General features: G+C 46.0%; 1 protein-coding gene across 2 annotated transcripts in view; it reads right to left on the bottom strand.

Annotated features, from left to right (window-relative positions):
* LOC114695283 (beta-galactosidase-1-like protein 2) overlaps positions 1 to 24,973 on the bottom strand; it is a 66,593-nt gene that overhangs the window by 36,317 nt on the left and 5,303 nt on the right. The window contains exon 1 of one of the 2 annotated variants that reach the window (XM_028872578.2): positions 5,341 to 5,509. The exons of the other annotated variant lie outside the window; for it this stretch is intronic. Coding sequence (XP_028728411.1) covers positions 5,341 to 5,426 — 86 coding nt within the window. The 5' untranslated portion in view covers positions 5,427 to 5,509. Of the gene's footprint in view, positions 1 to 5,340; positions 5,510 to 24,973 lie in introns of those variants that run through there. 2 annotated transcript variants of the gene reach the window in all.

Genomic DNA, 24,973 nt, shown 5'->3' with positions numbered 1-24,973 from the left:
GGGCACCCGCAGCAGCAGTCTAGAACTCGCTGACCCCAAGGGTTGGTGACTTTGGTGATAAACATAACATGTTGTCTGAGATAAGAGCCTACAGGTTCAATTTCCAGATACACTGTGAGCTCTCTAGGGCCTCCTGAACCAGAGACACAACTGAACTCAGTTCAGGCATCATACTAGCAGAGAAACCAAGAGAATACTCCCTACCTCACTCATCCCAGTGGCTGGGCCAGAGACCACAATTTTACATGGCAGGTACATTACAATGCCCAACGACCTCACTATACACACAGCGAAATTTCCTCCCATCAGCTCCCACATGGCTCAGCTTTTTTCCTATATGCCCCTTAACCGAAGCCCAGTGCTTTGGACTCTTACTTTGCTGGAAGAGTCATCAAACACAGCCCACCCCCAGCCCACCCCTGAGTACAGGGATCTGGACTTTCGAACCCCAAAGCTAGTATGTGCTTTCTCCAGGCACAGGCAATGCTGCAACCCTATCTCTGCTTTTCCCTTTGAAAGAAACCAGACTGCTTCCCCGGCTGTCGATGTCTTTGTACTTGGCCCTCGGACAGTACTGTGCTTCAGAGGGCCACATTTTCTAAATACTGTAGGAAATAGATAAACGAAGAATCGTGTAGTGACCAATACCTTGAGACCCAGCAATGAAATAACAGAGACTCTTTCAGTAATTTACCACCTAGCAAAAGCCAAAACTACAAGGGTCTTCTTCCATACTGTACTTTTACTGTGACAAAAAAAAAAAAATCCATCAACAGCCTCATAAATCCACAAATTAGTGTATCTCAGCCTAAAGAGAAGAGAAAACTCTGATAACCCAGAAAGATTCCTGGTCTTTTCTAATAAGTCTATAGGGGTGTTCGGGGAGTCAAAATAGTATACCCTTCTGACACAGGAGACAGTGCAGCTGTGTTAAGTGTTTTAAAACCTATTTCTTGAGATGATGTCACAAAGGTGTATAATAGACACAATAATTTTTATAAAATCTCAGGAATCCATATTGTCCTACATACAAATTAAAAAGAATTTCCTCCCTTAGCCCATGGAGTTTAGCTCAAAATGTCCTTTACGTGACCTAGGAGAAATGGAATATGCTGTTTTGGAAGAATGTACCAAGACTTAAAATTAATATCTGTTATGGTCAGCAATTCTACTTATAGAAATCCACCCATTGTGTACTCATTGCAGCTGTTTACTTCAGTAGCTAAAAGACTAAGAACAATCAATGTCCATCAACTGGGGAATGCTGAAATGAATTATGTATCTAATGGGCAAGTGGGAAGGCAGTACAGCTACCTTCTCGTGTATGCACACAACACATCTGGAAGAGTCTATCACCAGCAACTGTCTCTGGTGGGAAAGAAAAGGAAGCTAGGATACAGGAGTTTCTTTTCACTAATTCTCCCTTTATCCTTCATGTTTACTAAGCACCGACTCACAAATTAAACACATTTTTTTTTCTTGAAATGGGAAACACCCAGTATTGTGCTGAGTGTCATCAAAGGAGGCGTGAATATCAGCTGAGTATCCCCTGGGCAAACCCCAGGCTTCCTTCCCATGAGCCTGGAAAACCATCCCTGCCCTTTCATCCCAGGAACAGTCCCACATGAGGGAACTCTCTTTTCAACATGGCGTTAATATCCAGAGCAATAGATTCAAGCAAAACTATGAGGCTGGATGGAGTACAAAGCATCCCAACAGCAAAAGCACTTTGCCCCTGCCGGAGGGGTCAAGTCAGAAAGGGAGAACTGCCATCTTAGCAAAGATTAACTGACGTATTTCCCTTGACTAGGGTGGGAAGAACCTTTCCCACCCTTCTGGTACACCTGATGCTGATGCGATGCTCTTCTCTGCTCCCATCGAAAGTGCCGAAGTTCTAAGAGAACTTCCGTCTCCTTTAGAGACTGGCTAAGGTGGTTCCATGAAAACCCTAGAGCCAAGCCCCCTCTGCCAGCACAGCCTCACTCAGATACCTTACCTCTCCTGCACTGTGAGCCACTTCCCAGGTAGCTTTGCTTCACCACTCACTTGTATGGTGACTGCCTGCCCAGAGACACTTCCCAGGCCCTAAAAACTTTACCACTAAAAGATGAAAGGGACAGCACTCAAGAGTTGGGACACTCTGGGGTCTGTGACTCATGCCTCAGAGTGGAGTCCTAAAGTACGAAAAAGCTCATAAAACCAGTAACTTCACAGAAGAGACACACAATTTGTCCACAGATCACCTCTGGAAAGCATGATTATTTCGTTGTTTTTTTTTTAATGCAGCCATCATAGCTAAGTTATCCACTTTTAGCAAGGAAGAGTTTGAGAGGATGACACCAGGGCCTAGAAGCCGGAGACTGGGGGTATAGTAACAGCAACTAACAAAGAGCTGAGAGGAGAAATAAACGCATCTTCTAAAACCATGAGGCTGAAAAACCTAATGGAGCCCTCTAATTCCTGTTCACTCCCCCCACCACACACACACACACACACACACACACACACACACACCACACACACTCACACACACACACACACACACCACACACACACACCACACACACACCACACACACACACACACACACACACACACACACACACACACACACACCTAGTTTGGACAGATAAGATCTCAAGCCTCAACTATGCAGAGCTGACTGAATTGTCACTCAGTGAAGCATTTAGATTAAGGAGAAAGGTCATGAAAAGACCATGCCTTGATCGTCTCAAACAGGCATTCTTGGGACTGGGTGGAAGGACAAAGAAAGGAGGCCACCTGCTCAAAGCCGAGGCTCACACCAAAGATAACACAGGCTGCCACTCTCAAGTGAAAAGAAGTCACACGAAAGGAAAATACACACCTCAGATAACATACAGGGTCACGGAAAACCCCCCAGTGGATACTGGGTACTCCAGAGGAAGACGTGGGGGGGAAGGGTGACAGTGGGGTACAAAAGAATTCAGGGAGGAGGAGGATGGCTAGTTCCACTACTTTTAATTGTGGTAGTATTGGCCCATGTTATCTATATCAAAGCTGATCAATCAACTATTAACACTTCATTGGGTAACACTTACATTTCTATATATAAAGATAGCTTTTAAGAAAAGACATTGTTTAGAGTAAAAAAAAAAAGTTGAATGAAATCTTCCCCCAAAGTCATTTCTTAGTCCTTCTCTCTCTTAAATGTGATATAATCAAATAACTATTATTGACTATGAACCAACTGAAGGAGAAGTAGGGGAAAATGAAATGTTACACCCAAACTCCTTACCCACGGCAACCTCCAAATGCCTGCTGTCGGGGTCCAGGACAAGGGCTGGTCCTGACGGTTGGGCTCCTGAGCCCTGTGAGCAGAGCGGCCAGTTTCCATGTGACCTATATTCCACTGGCCACACCAACATTCCCCAACAACCGCTGGGAGAGGCACCCACCACCTGCCCAGCTAATGACACAGTCAAAGCTGGGGTAAGCCAGGAAGAGACAGCCAGTTTGTTGTTTTTGGCTCCAGAGCTATTAAGGTAACTCATAGTCACTGGTGTCCCACACAAGTTTGACAGAAAGAACTGGACAGGAAGCACGTATGGAATGATACAGTCCAAATGATGTCAGAGACTTGTATTCCCAAGGGATCCCAAAGATGGCCCTGACCATAGGTCAGAGCTCTCTAGCCTTCCTCACCAGCTGAAAAGGAAGGAGTCAGGAAGCAAGTTAGCATTTCAGCTTGAGTCACCAGTATGGGTTCTTTGCTGCTATTCCTGACCCACTCCATAGCCCAGCCTGACTCCTGCCGTGGCCATCTTGCCTGGGTGGGGGAATCAGTTCCTCAGCTGTGAGAAGGTCAGGCTTCTTAACAGTCCAGTCACTTATCTGACACCTGATCAGTGCCTGCCAGGTGCCAAACACCCTGCCTCCTTCCCACATGTTTTCCTGAGGACTATGAGAAAATGCTACCTGACCAGGTCCATCCTTCCAGAGTTGCCCTTATAGTCACCTGTCTCAGGCACCTGCAGGGACAGCTGTACTTGTGAGCAAAAACAAGCAAACACCTCTCTGGAGGCCCAGCTCCATGACTCCCTGCTCTAGGAAGGGGCTCCTGTGGCCTCATCCCTGAGTGATTCTTCTAGTGTGGCATCAACCCTGCACCTGGGGAAAGCTGAGCACTTGACAGAAGCCATGACCAAACTTCAAAGAAAAGGCGGTCAGAAGGGATAAGATGGGAAAGTGTTTGGAACAACTAAGGAAATAAAATGACTTAAGAGTTTCTTGGGATCCGGAATGAGAAAAGATCATTTTCTTCTCCCAAACAATATAATGACATCCTCTCAGTAACAAAGGGGTGTAAGTCTTGAAAATATGTCAATGGTCAATGTGAAGTTTCCAAATGTGTTCTCATGGCAGCAAAAAGCACAGATCTTCATCCAAAAAGAAGAAAGTCCCTATCTTCCAGAGAAGTTGACGGAAGTGAAGGGGGAAGGGAATGGCGGTGATGGCCACCACCAGCTCCCAGGGCTGGGCCTTAGGCTCAAGTCAACTGCCAAGACATTCCATGCCTGCTTCCCAGCAACACTGGAGATTTTGAATATGCAAAGCGGCAGGCATCGACCTGGAAGAGCGGCAGGACTGTAAGCTCCTATAAATAGACAATGCTTTGGAAAACTTCTCGAGTGCATCACCAGAAAACTTGCTCGTGGGCAGTAGGAAAACCATTCTTCCAGTGAACACCACTGACTGCCACAAGCCGCAGTTTATAAAGGGGGGGGGGGGAAGCAGCCAAAAGTGAAGAGGGGAAGCAGAGACATCTACTTATAAACAGCAAAGTGGTGCAAATCAATCGGGGGCTGAGAGTCTCGGAGAAGCCCACGGTGAGAGCCCTCAGGAATCTAAGTCCACCTTAGCGTGGGCATCAAACACTGACTCTGCAGAACAGAGACGTCCAGCTTGGGAGGAAATGTGGGGGACTGAGAGAAAAGCAGAGGGGGCTACATGAAGCAGTAATCGGGGCGCCTGAAGAGGGATGTGAAGGTCAGTTCTGCCGATCTCTCCCCAGGACTGGACGTGTCCATGAACAGCAGAGACCAGCAAGCACCAAGTGTGGAGCGCTGGGAGACACAACGCACTGACCCCCAGGGACTGATAGGGCAGTGCCAGCCTGGTGTTACCCAGAGGCAGGATGTGAATGACTGGAAGCTCAAAGGGACTCTGGGCTGTTTGGAGCGCTCTAAGGAAAGAAGAGATTAGGGTCGCGGTTTCCCAGGCTTGTGGCAAACTAGAAAACTGAGGCGTGGGGCTGGGACCAGAGGAGTCCCGCAGGTGCTGGGCGGGGCTCTCTCTCACCTGCGGAGCACCAGGAAGCTCACGGTCAGCAGCAGCAGGAGTCCGAGTGTGCGGCCCGGCCTCCGCCGCAGGCTCCACGTGGGCATCGCGCGAACGCAGCGGGTAGACAGACACCCGGGTTCCCACTCCAGCAGCACTCCGCGGCGCGCCAAAGCCTTGGCCGGGTGGGGCGGGGCCGCACACGGGTCACCCGGGCAACCGTGCTACGGCCAGCCCCACCCGCTGGCGCCCATTGGCTGAGATCTGAGGCCACGCCTCCGCGCCCGGGCCTGGCACAGACAAGGGACCCCGCCGCGGCCAAAGGCGAAACAAGGCCAGGGAGGGCGGGGCGGGGCAGGAGAGGGGCGGGGCGAGGGAGGAGAGGGCGCGGTGGTCTCAGCTCAAGCCCAAACGTGTTGGGGTTCTCCAGAGTTCCCTGAGTTTAGGCAAGAATCAGGTACCTAACAGTTACCAACTTCCCGGGTCTGCCTGCCTCCCACTCTGAGTCGCAGAGTCACTTAAATTCAGAGTCTTTTCCTGCATATGAAATACAGACAGGTGCAGAACATGGGTCGCTGTGTCTTTGAATACTCAAACTCTGGCGACAGTCACTCCCCACAGCATTACAGTACAAAGCAAGGATTAAGTGTGCCTGACAAGAAGGTGCAAAGAAGAAAAAAAAGGGGGGGGGGACTTTTAAGACAACTCGAAGTTTGAAAAAGAAAAATGGTTTTGAAGTAATAACTCATGTTAAAAGCCAGGACACTAGAATTTCCTTAAGACACTTGATGGCTGAGTGTAGTTCGAGTTTTAGCAGCACTAAGGTGAAGACCAAAATATTCTGCTTGAGGTTCCACGGACTGGTTTAGGCCCCGACTCCCAGCGTATTCAACTTTTACTTTTAAAAGAATCATACATTAGATTTTACATATTTGACTGGAATGATGGCTCGGCTGTTAACAGCAGAAGATAGTTTCCTAGTGTCCACACTAGTGGCTCACAACAGCCTGGAATTCCAGCTCCAGCGGCTCCAGTGCCATTTCCTGGCCTCCACCGGCACCTTCACTCAGACCTCTGTGTGTGTGTGTGTGTGTGTGTGTGTGTGTGTGTGTGTGTGTGCGCGCGCGCTCACATAATTAAAAATAAAACAAAAAAAATTAACATTTTAGGAAAGGCTGGATATAGTTACTCTGACACAAAATTGTCCCCAAGGACACCATGTGACATTTGGGTGGCATTTATGCTTCATCATAAGGCAGTTTTTCAGAGTGTGGGTCTGTAGAGTATCTCTCCAGCTGCAGTCTGAACTTTGCACTAACACATGAAGCTGGTAAGTATTAAGAGAACTTTCAGTTCTAAGAACAAAGATAAAAAGCTTGCTTTTGCCTCCCCTCTCTCCAATTTACTACTTTAGCAAGTATTTAGCTATTTAAGAAAAAAGGACCAAGTGTCAGGGGTTGGCCCAGATATCACTCTGCTTGAGGGAGCCATGTCCAATTATGGTGGCAAGTGTCAGGGCTCATAAGGAGAGAAAATAAGAATACCGTGGAATTTCTAGGACTAAGTTAGGACCACTTCAATCATAGACAACAAGGAAACAGGAAATCCTAACATGAAAATTTTAGCCCTGGAAAAAGAAAAGAACTAAGTTGAGAGCCAGACAAGCCTCTGAAATCCAAATAATGTGGTAACAGCCCTGGAAGGAGCCTGTGTACACCCATAGAATGCACAGAACTATGTCTGTGGCCTTCATAGTCCAAAACCATCATTCACAACCTCAGCCTTTGGAAGACTGGGTGACCATGATCTAACTCAACACCATCATATTCATTTAAAAATATGTCAACAAGGCTAGGGAAGGCTCATGAGGCCTCAACCCTACAGGAAGAACTACAGGAAACAAAGGAATGCTGAGAACGTAAGAAACAGTCTTCTCCGGGGAAGAGCACACCAATTGGTTATCCAGTATGAAACAGTCAGGCCTGAAAACACATGCACACAAGTATGTTTTATACACTATTCATTATGCAGATTGAGCAGGCTGTATTTATGTTTTTGTGTGTATGTGTATGTAAGTATGTAACAACAATGAAAAAAGAGACCCTGAATTTAAAAGAGAACAAGGAGGGATATATGGGAGGGTTTGGAGTAAGGAAATAAGGAAAAGGAAGCGGGAAATGATGTAATGATATTATAAACTCAAAAAATTTTAAATAAAAAGCAAACCACTCGTCAAATGCTAAACACCATTTCAGACACTTTCAGGTGCTTTGGATATACCAGTGGACACAAAAAAGGCAACTATCCTTTCCCTTTAAAACTCATTATTCTGGCTGGGAAAGAAAACTGACAAAAATTCACATAGTAAAGCAGTACACTGTAGAATATGTTCAAAGGTAATAAACACCAAAACAAGGAAGTAGGTGCCGGGAGGTGGGTTTCAAGTGAGCTCTGGGGTGGGGGTGGGGGCGCTGCAGAGAAGAAAGACTCCCTGGAGGTAGGGTTACACAGTAGTTGAGGAAAGGCTGCCCAAGCAGAGAAAACAACCAGGACATGGGCACTGAGGCAGGACCAGAACCAGGCATTCCAGTTCTAAGAGAGTCAAGGATGCCAGGGAGAGGAGTCAAAAGGCAGGAAATGAGGCCAGGGAAATGCAGAAACCAGGCTGGGTAGGGCCTAAGAGTAGGGGCTTGAATCCTGCGTGAAGTGGTAGTCAATTCAGGCTTTGGACATGAAACTGATGATTTAGGATGATCATTCTGGCTGCTGTGTTTAAGAATCTTAGGAGCAGGAAAGACTAAGGGAAAACAGATGATTTGGGATATTGCTATAATCCATTCATTACTCAGCCTTCTGTTACTATCACAAAACATCTTTAAAAATTAATTTATAAGACTGAACCCCAGTTCCTTGGAGAAGGCACATCTTTATTCAAATGCTGTAGACTACCAGGCCCTTGACTGAACAGAAAAATGTGAATGTGGTGATATGGGATGTCATACATGAAGAGCCAAAGTTATCTTGGGTTATGTTTTACCAGCCATTTTTTTTTTTTTTATCATCCTGCCTATCTGACCTAATACCCATGACTTCTATGTAAGTTCGTGGAAAGTGTTGCTAAGCTGGTACTGTCTAATCTCCATTAACCCAAAAGCTGAGAATGCAAAAGCATCTGACACCTATAGATTTGCAAGGTTCGTTATAGTTCACCTGCCTGATGACACGTTCGACAGAGAAGTAACTAATACAGACATCTAAGTGATATTATCTTGAGAACTGATGCTGGCTCAGAAGAGAAAGATAGCAATGGGGGTGGGGGGGTGAGGCATACTTCCCTTCTGGATATGTTTGAAAAGACAAGTGGATTTCTACAACCCAGTATGTGTGGAGTGGGAAACAAAGAGGAATAAACGATGTTAACATATTAAGCTTGAGAAATTGTAATAATCGGGGCTGTCATTGGCTGAAACAGGAAGGCTACGAGGAGAATAAATTTACTGGTGGGCATCAGGAGCCAGGCTTTTGCTTACTGAGTTTGAACTGTGTGTGAGACACACAAGTGGCGCCAAATAGAAATACAGGTATAGTGTTGAATATAGGAGCCTGGTGTTGAGAAAGAGTCTGGGATGAAGATTCCAATTAAAGGTTTTACAGAATAATACTTTGGATGAGCTCACCAATAAACAAAGCATGAAAGATAGAGAGGATCAAGCACAAACTCTGGTACATCTAATAAAGAAAGAGAAGAAACTCATTGGGCAGAAGCAGCAGCACTTGGGAAATAAGAGAAGTCAGAACGTGGGGTCTCCTGAAAGTCATGAGAACAAAGTTCCCAGGCAGAGGCAGTGACGGACTAGGATAATGCAGCTGCTGAGAATGGACCAATGTGTGTGGAATGCATCACACATTGGTGCACTGAACTAACCTGTGCTGATCTGAAATACACAGTGAGTTCAAGGGCAGCTCAAATAAAAACATGTTAAGAGTCTGGTGATCTAACATACTGGTAGAGCATTTGCCAGGAGCACATAACAAAGACAAAAATGAATGGATTACTTAAGATGATGTGACAGTCTTGGTTGTCAACTGGACAGATTCTAGAATCACTTAGGGACTCCTCAGGCACAGCTGTGGGGGATTTTCCTGAGTAGGTCAGCCTCTGTCCATGCCAGCCAGGGACTGTCTTAATTAGGTTAGAGTGGGAAGCTCCCCCTAAAAGTAGAAGGTGCCACTCCTTGTGCTCAGGTCCTGGACTGCATAAAAAAGAGAAAGATAGCGTTGTGCCTGCATTCATCACTCTCTTCTTCCTGGCTGCAGACATCATGTGACCAGATATCTCAGGTTCCTGCTCCCTTGACTCCACTGCCGTGATGGACTATGCCCTCACACCGAGAGCCAGAACAACCCACTTCTTTCCCAGGTCGCTTTTGCCAGAGTATTTTATCACAGCAAGAGGAAAATAGCCAAGTCAGATGGCAAACATAGACAGCCTCCCCTCCTTCACCTTCCTGCAAGCTTCCTGCACCTTCCACCATGCCTGCCTGCTGCTCTGCCTTCACCACAGTGATGGGTTGTATCCCCTCTGGAACCGTGAGCTGAAACAAATCGTTTTTACCTTTAAGCTGCTTTTAGCCCTGGCGTTTTCATCACAGCCAAAGAAAAGTGCCTAACATACCTGCTGACCTGAGTCTGATCTCCAGCCCCACATGGTAGAAGGAAATTTCTAGATTAGGTTAGCTGGTGTAGGAAAACCCACCCTGACTGTGGGTGACACTATTCCGTAGGCTGTGGTTCTAAGACAGCATAAAAAGAAGAGACCTAACTGAGAACTAATATTTAATCTCTCTCCTTCCCAACTAGGGATTCAGCTTAGCCAGCTGCCTCATGTACTGGCCACCATGACTTTCCCATCATGATGGACGTGATCTTCAAACGGTAGGGCAAAATAAACTCTTTCTTGCTTAAGTTGCTTTAAATAGGCATTTTGTCATAGCGGTGAGGGAAAAAAATTAACAAAGTGGTGTTACTTTTAAAGCTTTGTGAACAGATTATACTAAAATCTACTGAATTATAATTTTTAAAGGAGTTTATATATCATAAACACATGTGCATATTAATATCATAATTTTAGAAGTCATACAATTTTTTCTCAGTGTAAAACATTTCTATTGTCTATTTCCTTATATGGAGCTAGAAATACTTACATATTTTTGACTACATATTTTAAGAAATTGAGTTTAAAATTATTTTTTCCTCATCAATTAAATTATCTTCACCACTGGCAACACTTCCCTATAATTTATGTTTGTCCCTCAAAGGTCCGAATATGAGAAGCTTGACCCTCAGTGTGGTAATTGTAAGGGATGGGGTGGGTAAAAGAACATAGTTAGAAGCCGGCGGTGGTGGCACACGCCTTTAAATCCAGCACTCCGGAGGCAGAGCCAGGAGGCTCTCTGTGAGTTTGAGGCCAGCCTGGTCTACAGAGCAAGATCCAGAACAGGCACCAAAACTACACAGAGAAACCCTATCTCGAAAAACAAACAAACAAAAAAGAATATAGATCATTAGGGGTGCTGACTTCAGAAGGGACTGACCCAGTCCTCGGAGGACCCCAGTTATTTTTCTTGAAGTGAATTGCTACTTCGGCAGCAAGACCAGCTCCTGAACGCCTCTCCCTTCTGACTCACAACCTGAAGGCTCCTTCCTTCTCTCCTGACTCCCACTGCGCCATCAGAGAGGATGGAAGATGCCCATCCCATGCTCTTGAATTCCCAGAACTCTGAGACAGAAAAGCTTATATTCTTTATGAAGTACCTAACTCAGGGGTTTATTACAGAGAGAGGTAAAAGAAGTGGATCAGGACATCTTTTACACTTCAAATCCAAATCTACTGTTCCACGTTAACAATTAGTCTGGCTGACTTGCTTAGACTTTGCATGGCAGTAGAGTCAATGCTGGACTCTCGTTTGAGTTTGTGGGAGCCCGTTCTCGGGTTCCTCGTGGCTTTACCCAGCAGGTCCCAATAGAGGATGATTAGGGCCACGGGCCTGAGTGCAGGTGTCTGAGATGGTCTGCACTTGGCTGTGCTGGGGAGGAGGTCTTTTGCTCCACCCTTGGTGTCTCCATAAAAACCCTGGGGCAAAGACAGTCAGGGCCCATTGGAAAAGGTTCCAGGCCCTCTTGAGGCTACCCTTTATTTTCTATCTCTTTATCTCCACAAGATTCTCTGCAATAAATCCTTCTATCTAATATTTCCTGCTGCTCACACTCAAGAAAACTCTGGGAAGCTGTGGGGTTGGTGGGTAAACGCCCACAGAATGGCGCCATGAACAGGAACTAAAGAAAAAGAAACCCGGGCGGTGGTGGCGCACGCCTTTAATCCAGCACTCGGGAGCAGAGCCAGGCGGATCTCTGTGAGTTCGAGGCCAGCCTGGGCTACCAAGTGAGTTCCAGGAAAAGGCGCAAAGCTACATAGAGAAACCCTGTCTCAAAAACCAAAAAAAAAAAAAAAAGGGGGGGGACTAAAGAAAAAGGGGGAGACTAAAAAGGGGGGGACTAAGACAAATGAACAGGGACTAAAGACAAAGTAATAGGGACTAAAGATAAAGGAAACAATAGTTTTATTACAGAGTTTTTGGCGAAAGTGTGGGTCAGCCCTGCCAGTGGAAAGGTATGCCGGTGTTATGGAAAATATATATATATAATTGAGAGGCAGGAGTTTTATCCTCGAGAGAAAAGGAAAGCAGACTGGAAGACATCTGTCTGATGCAGCAAAATTCTCTTCTGTCAAAATTTTCTATCTTCAATCCCTTTCTCAATTTCTATCTGTGAAAAATAATAAGGTATAGGGTAGTAATATAGTGTAGGAAAAACTTAGAAGTGTAAGATTGTGTAGGAAAAAACAAGTAAGGCAACTAGACAGAAAGACTCTTCAATTTTCTAACTTTGGGGGCTATGAACGCAAACTGGGAGGGGGGATCTTTGGGCTTTTCGGGTAGTAAAAAAGCTCTTCTTTGAGCTTATGGGGAAGAAAAAGTTTCCTATGGAAGCTTTTGACCTGGGGACGGCTGAAATGCTAAGTGCAAGCAGCAAGGAGAAAGTGTTTTCTCCCTGAGGCAAAAATAAGGGTGTAAGAAGTCAAAGTTTAAAGTTGGGAAGTTTTGGGAAAAGTTGGTCTTTCTCCTGGGGAAAAAAAATCTTTCTCTTAAACTATAAAGCGTTTCTTGGAAAATTTGGGGGGGAAAATCTAAAAAGCCTTAATCTTTCTCAAAAGCTCTTAAACTTAAAAACTAAAGCCTTTAACTTTCTCAGAAGGACAAATTAGAATCACCTGTAGATATTAGTATGGGGACCACCTGTGATTAGCTCTAAGGGAAAACAACAAACTCAAGACAGCAAAACCTCTCTAAGTTCTTTCAAGCTTTAACAATCCTCCCTGCAATGCAGGAGTCAGGGACAAGTTTCTGAAAACCCCTTCTAAGCTCTGTCTCTTCAAGCTAGTGAAAGACAGTGAGTGGGTCAGAGTACCCTGAGGGAAATGCTTGGGGAGAGTAAGGGTGAAGAGCTACAGAGAGCCCAAAAGGGCAGGAAAGGTTACCTGAGAAAAGCAAAAAAGGCAAGCTTTTCAGTTACAGCGGAGCTGAGGCATCAAGGGTTTTGTTTCTGAGTGAGCAGTGAGCGTTTCAGAATGAAAAGGTAGGTGCTCCTAATCGTCCTAATGCAAAGATCCCCTGAAGCAATGCAAACTGTTAGCATTGTATCCTCGCTTCTGACCAAAAACCCAGCAACTGGCCAGCATCTGAGTTGGAGTGCATTTCAGGGATACTAGGGTTCCTGCAGTTGTAAACTTCCTGGAGCACAGAGCTGAGGCAGGAAGGTGCAGGACCCAGGGGAAGATTGCTAATGAACAAACAAAGCTAAAGCCGGTGGGAACGGCACAGTTGTCTGCTTTCCTACAAGTCCCGGGTTGATAGGTTCACAGCTGCAAAAAGAAATCTGAGAAAAGCTTTCCTATTAGAGAAAGGACCTTTCTGGGAGAACAGTAAAGCTGAACTGTGTCTGAAGCAGTCATGCTGCGTGCGGAGTCAGAACGCCCAGCCAGGGCAGAACAGAACTATCCAGGAGTAAAGCTTTCTTTTCTGTCAGAGAAAGCACCTCTTTGAGAAAGCTTTGTTTCAACTGACTCCCGGTGAGTTGAGGGAGTGTAGCCCTGAGGGGTGATTGCCTCTGGCATAAGCTCTGTCCTTGAGCACCCAGACAAACAAATGCAACCCACTGGGGGACTGGGCCAGGTGAAGGCCTGATGAGGCAAAACACCTGTCCTAATGTGAGCTTAGAAATGGCAAAAACCTCCCTTGTTAGATTTTCAGTCTGTACGCATACCACACAGACCCCGAAAACAGAAATGGATAAAAAAAAACCCTACCTTCAGTAGCAGGGAAAGCCGCCACTGTAGTGTCAGAAACTGTTTCTGGGGTAGAGGGGATAAACTGAGACCAAACTGGATACTGTCTGGGAGAAAGACTCTGAAGAAACAGAGGGGACAGATTCCTCCCCAGAAAATGCATGACCTGACAAAGCTGCTAGAGTTTGAGGCAGATTCAGGGGGAGAGAAAAAGCCCCTACCTCCAAAGGGCAGCTAGCAGAGGTACAGAGCCGCAGACAGATACCTGAAGCTCTGCATCTGGGGGGAAGGAACAAGCAAAATGAGAATAAGATCGGTGGGAGAAAATCTCTCTGAAAGAGCTATGGAAAAGCTGTTGTACATGATCTTGTTTTTCACTGACTGGCTAAAACAAACGCAAGCCCCGAGGAAAGTTGCTATCGGAAATGCCAGCCTCAATGCGCGCTAACGAGGCAGGTGCGCTTCTGATCCATCTGGGGCCAGTGTCAAATGAAGGAGAGACACCTGTTGAAGCCAGCTGAGGAAGAGAATAGGAATCTCCCAATGTGCCATAGCTGAAAATGTAAAATGCTTGTTCAAATCTCCGGTTGCAAAGGCAAGAGACTTTGTTCAAACCTCCCAGGCAAGTCTGGTAAAAGAGAACCAGTTGACTATCAGACCCAAAAGAAATATGGGAAATGATATAAGGGGACTGATATTATTATGGACTGATCATAAGGGAAATGCATTCTGGGAAAGGTAGTTTTTCTGCTAAAAGATGGCGACATTGCCCTGAAACACTTTTGTCAGCTCTAAAATTAAAATACAGCTTTTAAAAGAATAAGGAGAAAAATTGTCTAAGAGTTTAAGTGTCATTTCCAATGAAAAATTGAAAGGATACAGAACTACGGTGTTAGTTATTTAGCTGCGTTGTGTTCTTACCCTGCAAGGAAGTGTCACGAAAACACGACAGAATCCGCTTATAAGAGTTTATTAGAGATACAGGGATAGAGAGTGCAGGCCTGTGGGAGAGACACGTGCGTGGAGAAGAGGAAGAGGAGAAGAAGCTGGGGAATATGGCGCTCCGCTTTAAAAACCGGCTGGGGGCGTGGCCAGGTCACATCACTACTCCACGCCTGTGCGTAGATCACATGGTCACGTTGCCACGCTTACGTAGCCATGTAACGTCACGGATTCTGGTCACGCGAGATGCCTTGGCCGGAACTTGCTAGGCGGAGGTGTCCGGCCTGACCGGAATTGGCTAGGCGGAAGTGTCCGCCTGGTAAATGCGACCGTTGGGGGGTGGGGAGCGTGTTGTGAACCCTTCACTAGGTGTTGGTAAAATGCCTTATTTACCCTAATAGCTGTGCAAAGTTTTTATGTAGTTGGATTGACAAAAAGCTACCTTTAAGAGCAAACTAGCCACTTTAAAATCCTTAAAACAAGGGAAAGCAGTTTATACACTGAAAGTTGTCTTAGATATGAAGAAACTTATGTTGAAATTAAAAAAGTTCTTTGCCTTTTGGACAAACTGCCTGCAATGAGTAATTCCTTTGCAAATCTAATAAGGAGACAAGGAAACAGGCATTCAAAAAAGAAATGACGGCTTTATAGATGGGAAACTTCAGAAAATCTAGCTGTCTTACAAAATAGTTGTTTCACCTGAAGTTCCTTATAAGAAATCAATGCTAAATATTACAGCTGCTAATAATTACATCAGGAGTTAAAGCTAATGAAGTGAAAATACTAAATCCTGAAAATGCTTTTTCTCAAAGTAAGCTAATGAAGGATATGTTTCATGAAAGAACATCTATGTTCTTGACTCCTTTGAATAGTAACAGTTTTGGTGAAAATATTGGAACTAACAACAATCAGGTCAAAATGTTTCAACAAATTCAAGACGCTATCCACAAAAGAAAGCTGCCATGCTTTGTGGGCCATATTAAAGCTCACTTCAATCTTCCTGGTCCTTTAGCTGAGGGTAATGTAATGGCTGATAAGTTAACACAGATAGTAGCATTATCCCAAGTGGAAATGGCTCAACAGTCACATGTTCTTCATCAAAATAGCAAAAGCTTAAGAGAAAGCAATTCAATATTGCCAATAAGCAGCTTGTCAAATAGTTAAAATATCCAAAATATTTTCCTATCCCTCACTTAGGGGTAAACCCTTGAGGTCTTCTTCCCAATCATCTATGGCAAATGGATGTTACTCATATTGCAGAATTTGGCAAATTAAGATATGACCATTGACACTTATTCAGGATTTTTAATGGCTAGTGCACAACCTGGGGAAGCCACAAAACATGTAATTATGCACTGCTTGAAGTGTTTTTCCTATATGGGTATACCAAAAATTATTAAAACTGATAATAGTTCTGGATATAGTAGTAAGGCATTTCAACAATTTTGTACCCAATGGGAAATCGTACATAAAACAGATATTCCTTATAATCCTCAGGGAAAAGGTATTGTGGAAAGGGCTCATAGCAGTCTTAAAATACAACTTCAAAAAATAAATATAAAAAAGGAAGAAATTAACCCTCAATCGCCACAATGCATTAAATCACGCTCTTTTTGTTCTGATCTTTTTGAATATGGATGTCTATGAACAGTCTGCCGCAGACAGATTTTGGCACAGTGGCACCCAAGCGACTTTTGCTCAAATGAAATGGAAAGATCCCTGCTCGGGATTATGGAAGGGCCCTGATCCTGTTTTAATATGGGGTCAAGGACATGTTTTGAAAGAACCCCCAGAGGAGATCTTCCTTCAGGAGAGACCCCAAACCCAAGGAACACACCGAAACCACCGATCAGATGCAAAAGCAAGAGGGTTTATTAGATACACGGTACCCGGGGCGAAGTCTCTCGGAGGACTTGCGCCCCTTCCTAGGGCAAAGGGGACTTTTTATGGGATTCCAGGGCAGAGGCGCGGTTACAGAAGCAAGAAGCATAGTTACAGGGTCCCTATTGGTTGTTTCAAAGAAGGCCAGGGTGAACTTGGGGTCGTATTGTGTGGCTGATCTGGCCTTGCCCAGGCCAGCTGCTTATTCCTCAAGGCCAGGGGCCCGCCATAAAATATCCTAATTTAACTCAACTGTCTTTCTCTCAAGGCCGCTGACCACAATTATCTCTCTCAAGGCCGGATGGCTGGCCATAGTTATCTCTCTCAAGGCCGGGTGGCTGCTACGGCTGTGAACTCCTGTTTTTCTGATTCCTTCAGAATGGCGTTTCTTAGGCTAAGTTATTGGGGGGGGACATTTCATCGGCCCAACGCCCCATGTCCTCATAATGGAGCGGGGGTCTTTCATTCCCCCATTTTCTTTTGTACCAAATGGAATCTTTCATTTTAGGATGGAGAATAAGGGGTCAGCTCCATCTCTGACTGTCTGAGCCTCTGATATTGCTGGGTTAGGATCAAGGCCTGGACAACAGAAACCCTATCCTTGATGAATTGCACCAATCTATTGAGGATACATGGCCCGAACAATAAAACGAGCAGGAGGATGATTAGGGAGCCCATAATGGTGGAGACAAGGGTCATAAACCATGGTGACCTTTGGAACCATCTTTTAAACCATCTCTGTTGAGCATGGCTGCTTGGAGCTGTCTGAATTGGCCGGTCTCCATAAGAGCTCGGTCCCTGTATCTACCCCGGCAGCTATTTCGCCCATGGTAATTCCTCCCAGTAACAGGGCCAGCGTCAGGAAACAGGCTCTCTGGTGATGCCCCTCCTAATGTCAGGAGGACTATTAGGGGATCAAGGGGACCCCCGGGTGAGTCTTATCTTTAGTGGGTTTAGAGAGCGTTGAACTAGATGTCTCGGTGCTCTCAGTTTTGTCGGTTCCTTGGCAGCCTTCACATGCGACGCGCGGACCCAAGCCGCTATCCTGTCAACCTCGGCTCTAGGTTCCTGGATGTGGCGTCGGACCCAGACAGAGTCCCCAATCTTGAATGGGTGAGGCCCCACTGGGCGCGTTCAGTTGCTCCCGGTAGGCAGGGGTTTCCACACCGTCTTTTGCACCAGTTGGAGGGCTTGGAGGTGCGCCTCTAGGTTAGGGCTAGTGCAAAAGAGGAGATATCAGGGTGAAGGAAATTTACAATTGGTGGGGAGCCCCATACATGATCTCAAATGGGTTAGGCCATGAGGCCCAGGAGTATTTCGGGCTCGTTAAAGGGCTAGGGGAGTAGGAGCACCCAATCTCTAGTGCCAGTTGTAAGCGTTAATTGGGTTAAAGTCTCCTTAATGGTTTTATTTGCACATTCTACCTGTCCTGAGCTCTGGGGGCGGTATGCACAATGAAGTTTCCAATTGATCCCCAGTAGCCTGGCCACCTTCTGACTTACCTGGGAGACGAAGGCGGGCCCATTGTTTGACCCCAATATCTGGGGCATTTATACCTGGGAAAGATGTCATCCAGGAGTTTCTTGGTTACCACGTTAGCGGTCTCCTTCTTGGTAAGGAAGGCCTCTGTCCATCCATGATGTAAGCTTGTCGCTCGGGGCTCCATTCCGCCCCCATTTTCTTTGTAGCTCCTGGTCCTCCGGGCTTTCCACCATCCGGAGGCCTGGGTCAGCGCGATCAGCTCTGCTCTTTTGGGCCGATGCTTTAGTGGCAGTGGTGAGGCCCAAACTACCTCCGATTCGGTGGTGACGGCTGCTCCGGCCCTCCGTTCTTCTTCTTGGAGGAAGCTGCTCCCATCCGTGAACCAGATAAAATCTGTTAGGTCGGAGCGGGTGCCATGGGCCTCCACCAGAATCTGGAGGCAATTGTGCTCTTGGATGGGTCTGGCAAGGGCAGCAGGGTGCGGATTGAGGGAACAACTGCGTCTGAACACCATTTGATCTGGGGGCTGTTGGACCAGAGCTTCCACCGCATGGGAGGATAACACAGTAAATGGCTGCCCCAAAGTCAGTTTCCCTGCATCCTTGAGCAAAACAGCAAGGCGGCTACCATGCACAGACAGGGGGCCATCCTGTAGCTACCGGGTCTAATTTCTTGGATAGATAAGCTACAGGTCTCTTTCATGGGCCCCAGTCTCTGTACCAGCACTCCTTTTGCAAAGCCTGAGTTCTCTCGTTCCACGAACAGTTCAAAGGGCTAGGACTTGTAGGGGGTCCCTTTGGGTCCTGTCCAGATGCCAGCTGAACCTTTTCTCGGTGGTCCATCGATACCTCCTGCTACCTGTGGCCCCCTGGACCAAAGCTGTGCAGTCACTGAGAGAGCCTCCGGTATGGCCAGGACTGAATTTTGAGCCCCGGTGTCCACTAGGAAGGTCATTTGGCTGCCCCCCCAATCTTGAGAGTTATCTTAGGCTCAGGGGGGGGGCTCCTGGCCGTGACCTCCCCAATCCTCCAGATTGAGGAGGTCCTTGGCCCTTGGCTTAGGTCTCCGAGACCCTTGAGGCTTCTTTGGGCAGTCACGAGCCCAATGTTCTCTCTTTTTACAGTAAGCACACTGGTCTTTGTCAAATCTCCAGTCCTAACTCCCTCTCTGACCCTCCCTGAGACATTTACAGTGGCCAGGACTTTTTTTTTTTTTTAAACACTTTCCCTGCCTTTTTAAGTCTTTCTAAAAACGCTGGCGTCTCTTCCTGGTAACCTGAGCCAGATTGGTAGGGGGTCTAGAGCCCCTCGGAGACCCGCTAAGAGCAACTGGCGATAGAGACGTAGGTGTTCCCTACCTCGGTGTCGCGGAGTCCCAGTTCGGCGGGTGAGGGGAAAGTGCTGCATTAGGCAATTGGTGGGTCTTTTATCGTCTCCTGGAACCTCCGAGCCTCCAGGAAGACTGGCTGTCTTTGGCTGGTTTGTCGCGCCTTCCTCGTAGGCGACCAGCAATTGGGGAGGGAGCAGGAGCCTCGCTGTTCGGGGGCCGCTGCAGGAGCGCGCCGGTCCCTCCGGCGCTGTCGGGGGCTGTAACACTCGGGGCGGGTGACTCGGCGTCCACGGGTGACGCCGCCCCTGAGCCATCTTCCCCACACCTGGCCGGAGCCGGTCGCGCAGCGCGCGGCGCGCCACCAGGGTGGAAGTGCCCTCCGCGGCGGAAGCGCACTTGGCGCCGGTAGCCGCCGGGGGGGGGGGAGTCCCCCGCCGACCCCATCCCTGGCCCCGCCTGCGCGCCCCCGCCACATCCCGCGCCCGCCGCCCGCCGCGGCCTTCGCGATCGGATTCCCCTGGTCCGCACCAGTTCTAAGTCGGCTGCCTAGGCGCCGGCCAAGGCGAGGCGCCGCGCGCGAAAACCGCAGGCCCGGGGCGGAACCCGGCAGCGGGAAAAACTGGCGCAGCCCCGACCCTCCGCCCGCGCGGTGAGACGCGGACGGCCGGGGAGAGCGGGGAGCGAGGAGGGGAGGCCCCCCCCCCAGTGCCGCCCCGGACCCCCCGACCGCGCCGCGGCGGGGGACAGGAGAGGCGAGGGGCGCACCGGCGACCCGCCGCCGCCGCCGGAGCAGCGGAACGGCGGGGAGAGGAAACAACACGCTGGTGAGGGGTCAGGAGGAACGGGGGAGCGGGAGAGATCCGCTGATGCGGCTTCCTATGACTGTTTCTAGAGGAGAACGTTAAACAAAAAAAAAAAAACGACAGACAAACACAAATGAGACTAACACACGCTGCGCGGCTTCGGTTCCAAACCGAAAGCAAAACCAGAAAGACCGTGCCCCAGAGAGGGGACTTAAAACCGTGCCCCAGAGAGGGGACTTAAAACCGTGCCCCAGAGAGGGACTTAAAACCGTGCCCCAGAGAGGACTTCAGACTCCCCGTGGAACGTCTTCAGGGGGCAGTGGCGAAGTCCAGGCTCGTCAGCCTCTTCGATCCACTACTCAGAACAGATTATCAGCGCGCGCAAACAGACAACATTCAACATTCAGACAAACAGACAACACTCAGACAGGACAGAGATGACATACACCAAGGACCGGCTGGCTTACCTCCTGACGGTGGGTCGGTGGTCTCAGGGAGGGTCTCAGTCCCCGTACGGGCCACAAATGAAAGAACCCCCAGAGGAGATCTTCCTTCAGGAGAGACCCAAAACCCAAGGAAACACACCGAAACCACCGATCAGATGCAAAAGCAAGAGGGTTTATTAGATACACGGGTACCCGGGCGAAGTCTTCTCAGAGGACTTGCGCCCCTTCCTAGGGCAAAGGGGACTTTTATGGGATTCCAGGGCAGAGGCGCGGTTACAGAAGCAAAAGCATAGTTACAGGGTCCCTATTGGTTGTTTCAAAGAAGGCCAGGGTGAACTTGGGGTCGTATGTGTGTGGCTGATCTGGCCTTGCCCAGGCAGCTGCTTATTCCTCAAGGCCAGGGGCCCGCCATAAAATATCCTAATTTAACTCAAACTGTCTTTCTCTCAAGGCCGCTGACCACAATTATCTCTCTCAAGCCGGATGGCTGCCATAGTTATCTCTCTCAAGGCCGGGTGGCTGGCTACGCTGTGAACTCCTGTTTTTCTGATTCCTTCAGAATGGCGTTTCTTAGGCTAAGTTATTGGGGGGGGAACATTTCATCGGCCCAACGCCCCATGTCCTCATAATGGAGGCGGGGGTCTTTCAGTTTGTGTTTTTTTCACAAGAAGAGAATGAAGCTCGGTGGTTACCGGAGCGTCTGGTAAGGAGCGTGGAACTAAGTAAGGGTCAGCTCCAATGACATTTCCTATAAAGGAACCAAAATGAAATTGGCTCGATTAGTATTTCTGAGGTTTTGTCACTGGTTAATGCAAACAGTGAGGAAATAGAGTTCGGAGCTGTGACGCTTTTGGCTTACTAGCTACTTTAGAAAAATACTTTAGAAAAATCACCTAATAGCTGTGCAGTATTTGGCGAAGAGCTTTACAGCAGCTAAATATGGTAATTTCACCCTCAGCGTGAAGTGAAGTTTTCGTAGGACGAACCAAAAGTACTGCTGTAATAGAAACGTTTGTCTGAATTGAAGGCACTTAGGGGAGCTATTATAATTTGGGTGAATGGACAGCCTCTAGTTAAAAACCGTTTACTGCTGACAGTACATCTCTGCCGGTTCGGAAAGGCTGAGAGAACTTGGCAACTTTGGGGTGCCATTTTGTCCGGAGAATGTTACAGTCCCCTAGCAACAAGTATCACAACTCTATAACGACAACACTCACTAAATCCCAGTGTTGTTATAGAAAAGCTGACTATAAACTCTAAAACTTTAGAAATGATGTACGTACTTCTTGTCTAGTTAAGAAAATCTTTCTAATAGAGATAGTGATGATAATTGAGTAAGAAGTAGAAAAAGATGAAAATAAGATATATGAGTTTGTAGAAATTATTCTGTCTTGTTAGATCTGTGTTAAGAAATCTTTAGGTGCTTGCTAAGTTAAATATATGCTAATGGTAGCCTATATAAGTTTGTAAAAATAGATCTATAGAGTTCCTCTAAGATTATAAGCTTGTAAGAAGTATCTAAGGTAGTCTTAAGACATGTAGTAATAAGCTTGTAAGTAAAGATGCTAGTTGTAAAAGAAGTATATTAGAAGTAATAAGAAATATATTTGCTAAGTAGTTCTATAGTTTCCTTAAGATGTATAAATAAATAGATGTTAATACATTATATGTGAGTTTGTAAAAAAAAATGTAAATGTTGAATGTGAGTCTAAATGCTTTGCAAGGCAAAAAAAAAATGTTATATGTGAGTTTTGTAAAGTGTAAATGTTAAGTGTGAGTCTGTTCTTAATGTTATATGGTTGAAAGAACCTGAGACACAGAAGGTAGTGTCCTAGTAGACTGCAAAAGTAGTCAGTTTGAGCGGTTTTCAAAGCTCCAGAAGCCACTAAGAAGCTAATGTGGACGCCAGAACAAGCACAACAAGGCATCCGCAGCTGAGATCCGTGGAAAATCAACGCAACACAGAAAAACCTGAGCTAACATCAAAAATGTGGTTTAGACTACTGCTGTACCTAAAAAAGGTCTCTGCTTGAGAATAAAAGTTCAGAGATGCTTGTTTGAACAAAATTGTTAACTGCAAAAAGTTTTGGTTGAAAAAACATCTCTTCATATTTGGAAGTGAAAGCCTGATACCAGAATTTATTTTTTGTTTGAAACTTTTTGAACTTAAAATGATATAAAATTACAAAAAGATTTTGGTTATGGATTTCTCATTATTTGGAAAGCTAGTACCAGAATTTATCTTTTGAATTTTAAGACTTAAGAAATGAAATAAACAATAGAGATTTCATTGCAATGGGATAATTTTGAGTAATGACCTAGGAATGGTTTTCCGGAATTGGAGTAAAAATGGAACTGTTTAAATGAAGAAATTTATTTTCTACCTAGAATCAAGATGCAGTTTTGTATATGCATATATGCTTTATTAACTAGTGATTCATGAATTGTTTTGGGAACTGTTTATGTAAAAATGGAATTACTTATGGAACTGGTTTTGTGTTACAAATGGAACTGTTTAAACAGAAAAGTTTGGGTTTTCTAACTAGGCTTGAGATTTTGCTTAAAAATTATAAGAAAAGGGAGAGTTAATATTCTTTAGTTAATTTAAATTGTTGTTTGAGTGGATTAATGTCATGTTTTGTTAGTAAGAAATGCAAATGGGGTATACTAAGAGACTACTTTTAAAGTATTGTAAAGAGTTTTATTAAAAAACTGCTTTTGAGCCGGCGGTGGTGGCGCACGCCTTTAATCCAGCACTCGGAGGCAGAGGCAGGCGGAATCTCTGTGAGTTCGAGGCCAGCCTGGGCTACCAAGTGAGTCCCAGGAAAGGCGCAAAGCTACACAGAGAAACCCTGTCTCGGAAAAAAAAAAAAAAAAACTGCTTTTGGGGGGCTGGAGAGATGGCTCAGAGGTTAAGAGCACTGACTGTTCTTCCAGAGGTCCTGAGTTCAATTCCCAGCAACCACATGGTGGCTCACAAACCATCTGTAACGAGATCTGGTGTGCCCTCTTCTGGCCTGCAGTCATACATGCTATATACATAATAAATAAATAAATCTTTAAAAAAAAAACTTTTGCTAAAAGTATTCAAAGTGTTGATGGTTAGATTGAAAATATTGCTTTTCAATATGGGTTTGTAGAATTGTATAAGTTTGGGTTCTCTAACTAGGTTTGAAATTTTGTTTAAAAAATTATAAAGAAAAGGAGGAGTTATGAGATTGAATTATGTTCGCAGAAACCCATTGATATTAATGCACCCTGGTTTTGTGGAGTTAAGGAAATGTTTAAGTTTGATGTGAATACATCGAAGTTTTTCCTATGTTCTGTTAACAAGAAAATTCAAATGATTGAGTTAAAGCTGTAAGACAGAGAAAATTGTTAACTATATATAGCAACATATATGCGAATTCAAATGGTTCTGTTAAGAGTTTGCTTTGAGTTGTATGATTGAGAGAATTGTGACTACGTATAGTAATATTTATGTTAACCAGTTAATGGTAATGATGAAGCTAAGGGATTCTTTAAGTTTGTAGTCGCCTCAAGAGTTTTTAGTTTAGAAAGGGCTTGAGGCAGCTAAGACTGCTGTAGTCACCTTGGACCTAATTCAAAAGAGAAATGCCATCTTTATCATCCTCTACCCCCATACTGGGAGGTGTAACAGCTATGGAGATTGCTGTAGGCCAGTAATGAGTTATTTTTTATATATTAAGAAGGGGGGACCTGTGGGAGCCGTTCTCAGGTTCCTTGTGACTTTACCCAGCAGGTTTCCAATAGAGGATGATTAGGGCCACGGGCCTGAGTGCAGGTGTCTGAGATGGTCTGCACTTGGCTATGCTGGGGAGGAGGTCTTTTGCTCCACCCCTTGGCGTCTCTATAAAAACCCTGGGGCAGAGACAGTCAGGGCCCGTTGGAAAAGGTTCCTCCAGGTCCTCTTGAGTTATCCTTTATTTTCTATCTGTTTATCTCCATAAGATTCTCTGCAATAAATCCTTCTATCTAATATTTCCTGCTGCTCACACTCAAGAAAACTCTGGGAAGCTGTGGGGTTGGTGGGTAAACGCCCCACATGAGTTCTACCTGTATGCTACAGCAAATAGGACCATGGGAGTCCGGCCTAATATTTGTTATCACCACCTAGTGTTTAGAGTCATGCCACTACATCAGCTTCATAGCTATTGAGATTAAGGTCTTGAGAAGATCATCACCTGTTTACCTAGTTGGCTTAGTTGGCTGATTTTGAAGTTTGAAATCTGGCTTGGAATATTAATGGAACATGACTTTATAGGAGGGAACACATTCACATACAGAACCATGCTAGTGTTGAAAAAGGGACAACGTGACCAATTGTCTCTAAGGCTGAATCTCAT

Source organism: Peromyscus leucopus, chromosome 7 (genome assembly GCF_004664715.2).
Source record: "Peromyscus leucopus breed LL Stock chromosome 7, UCI_PerLeu_2.1, whole genome shotgun sequence".
Taxonomy (NCBI): Eukaryota; Metazoa; Chordata; class Mammalia; order Rodentia; family Cricetidae; genus Peromyscus; species Peromyscus leucopus.
The sequence above is the reverse complement of the archived record's forward strand: the minus strand, read 5'-3'. Positions and strand labels throughout refer to the sequence as shown.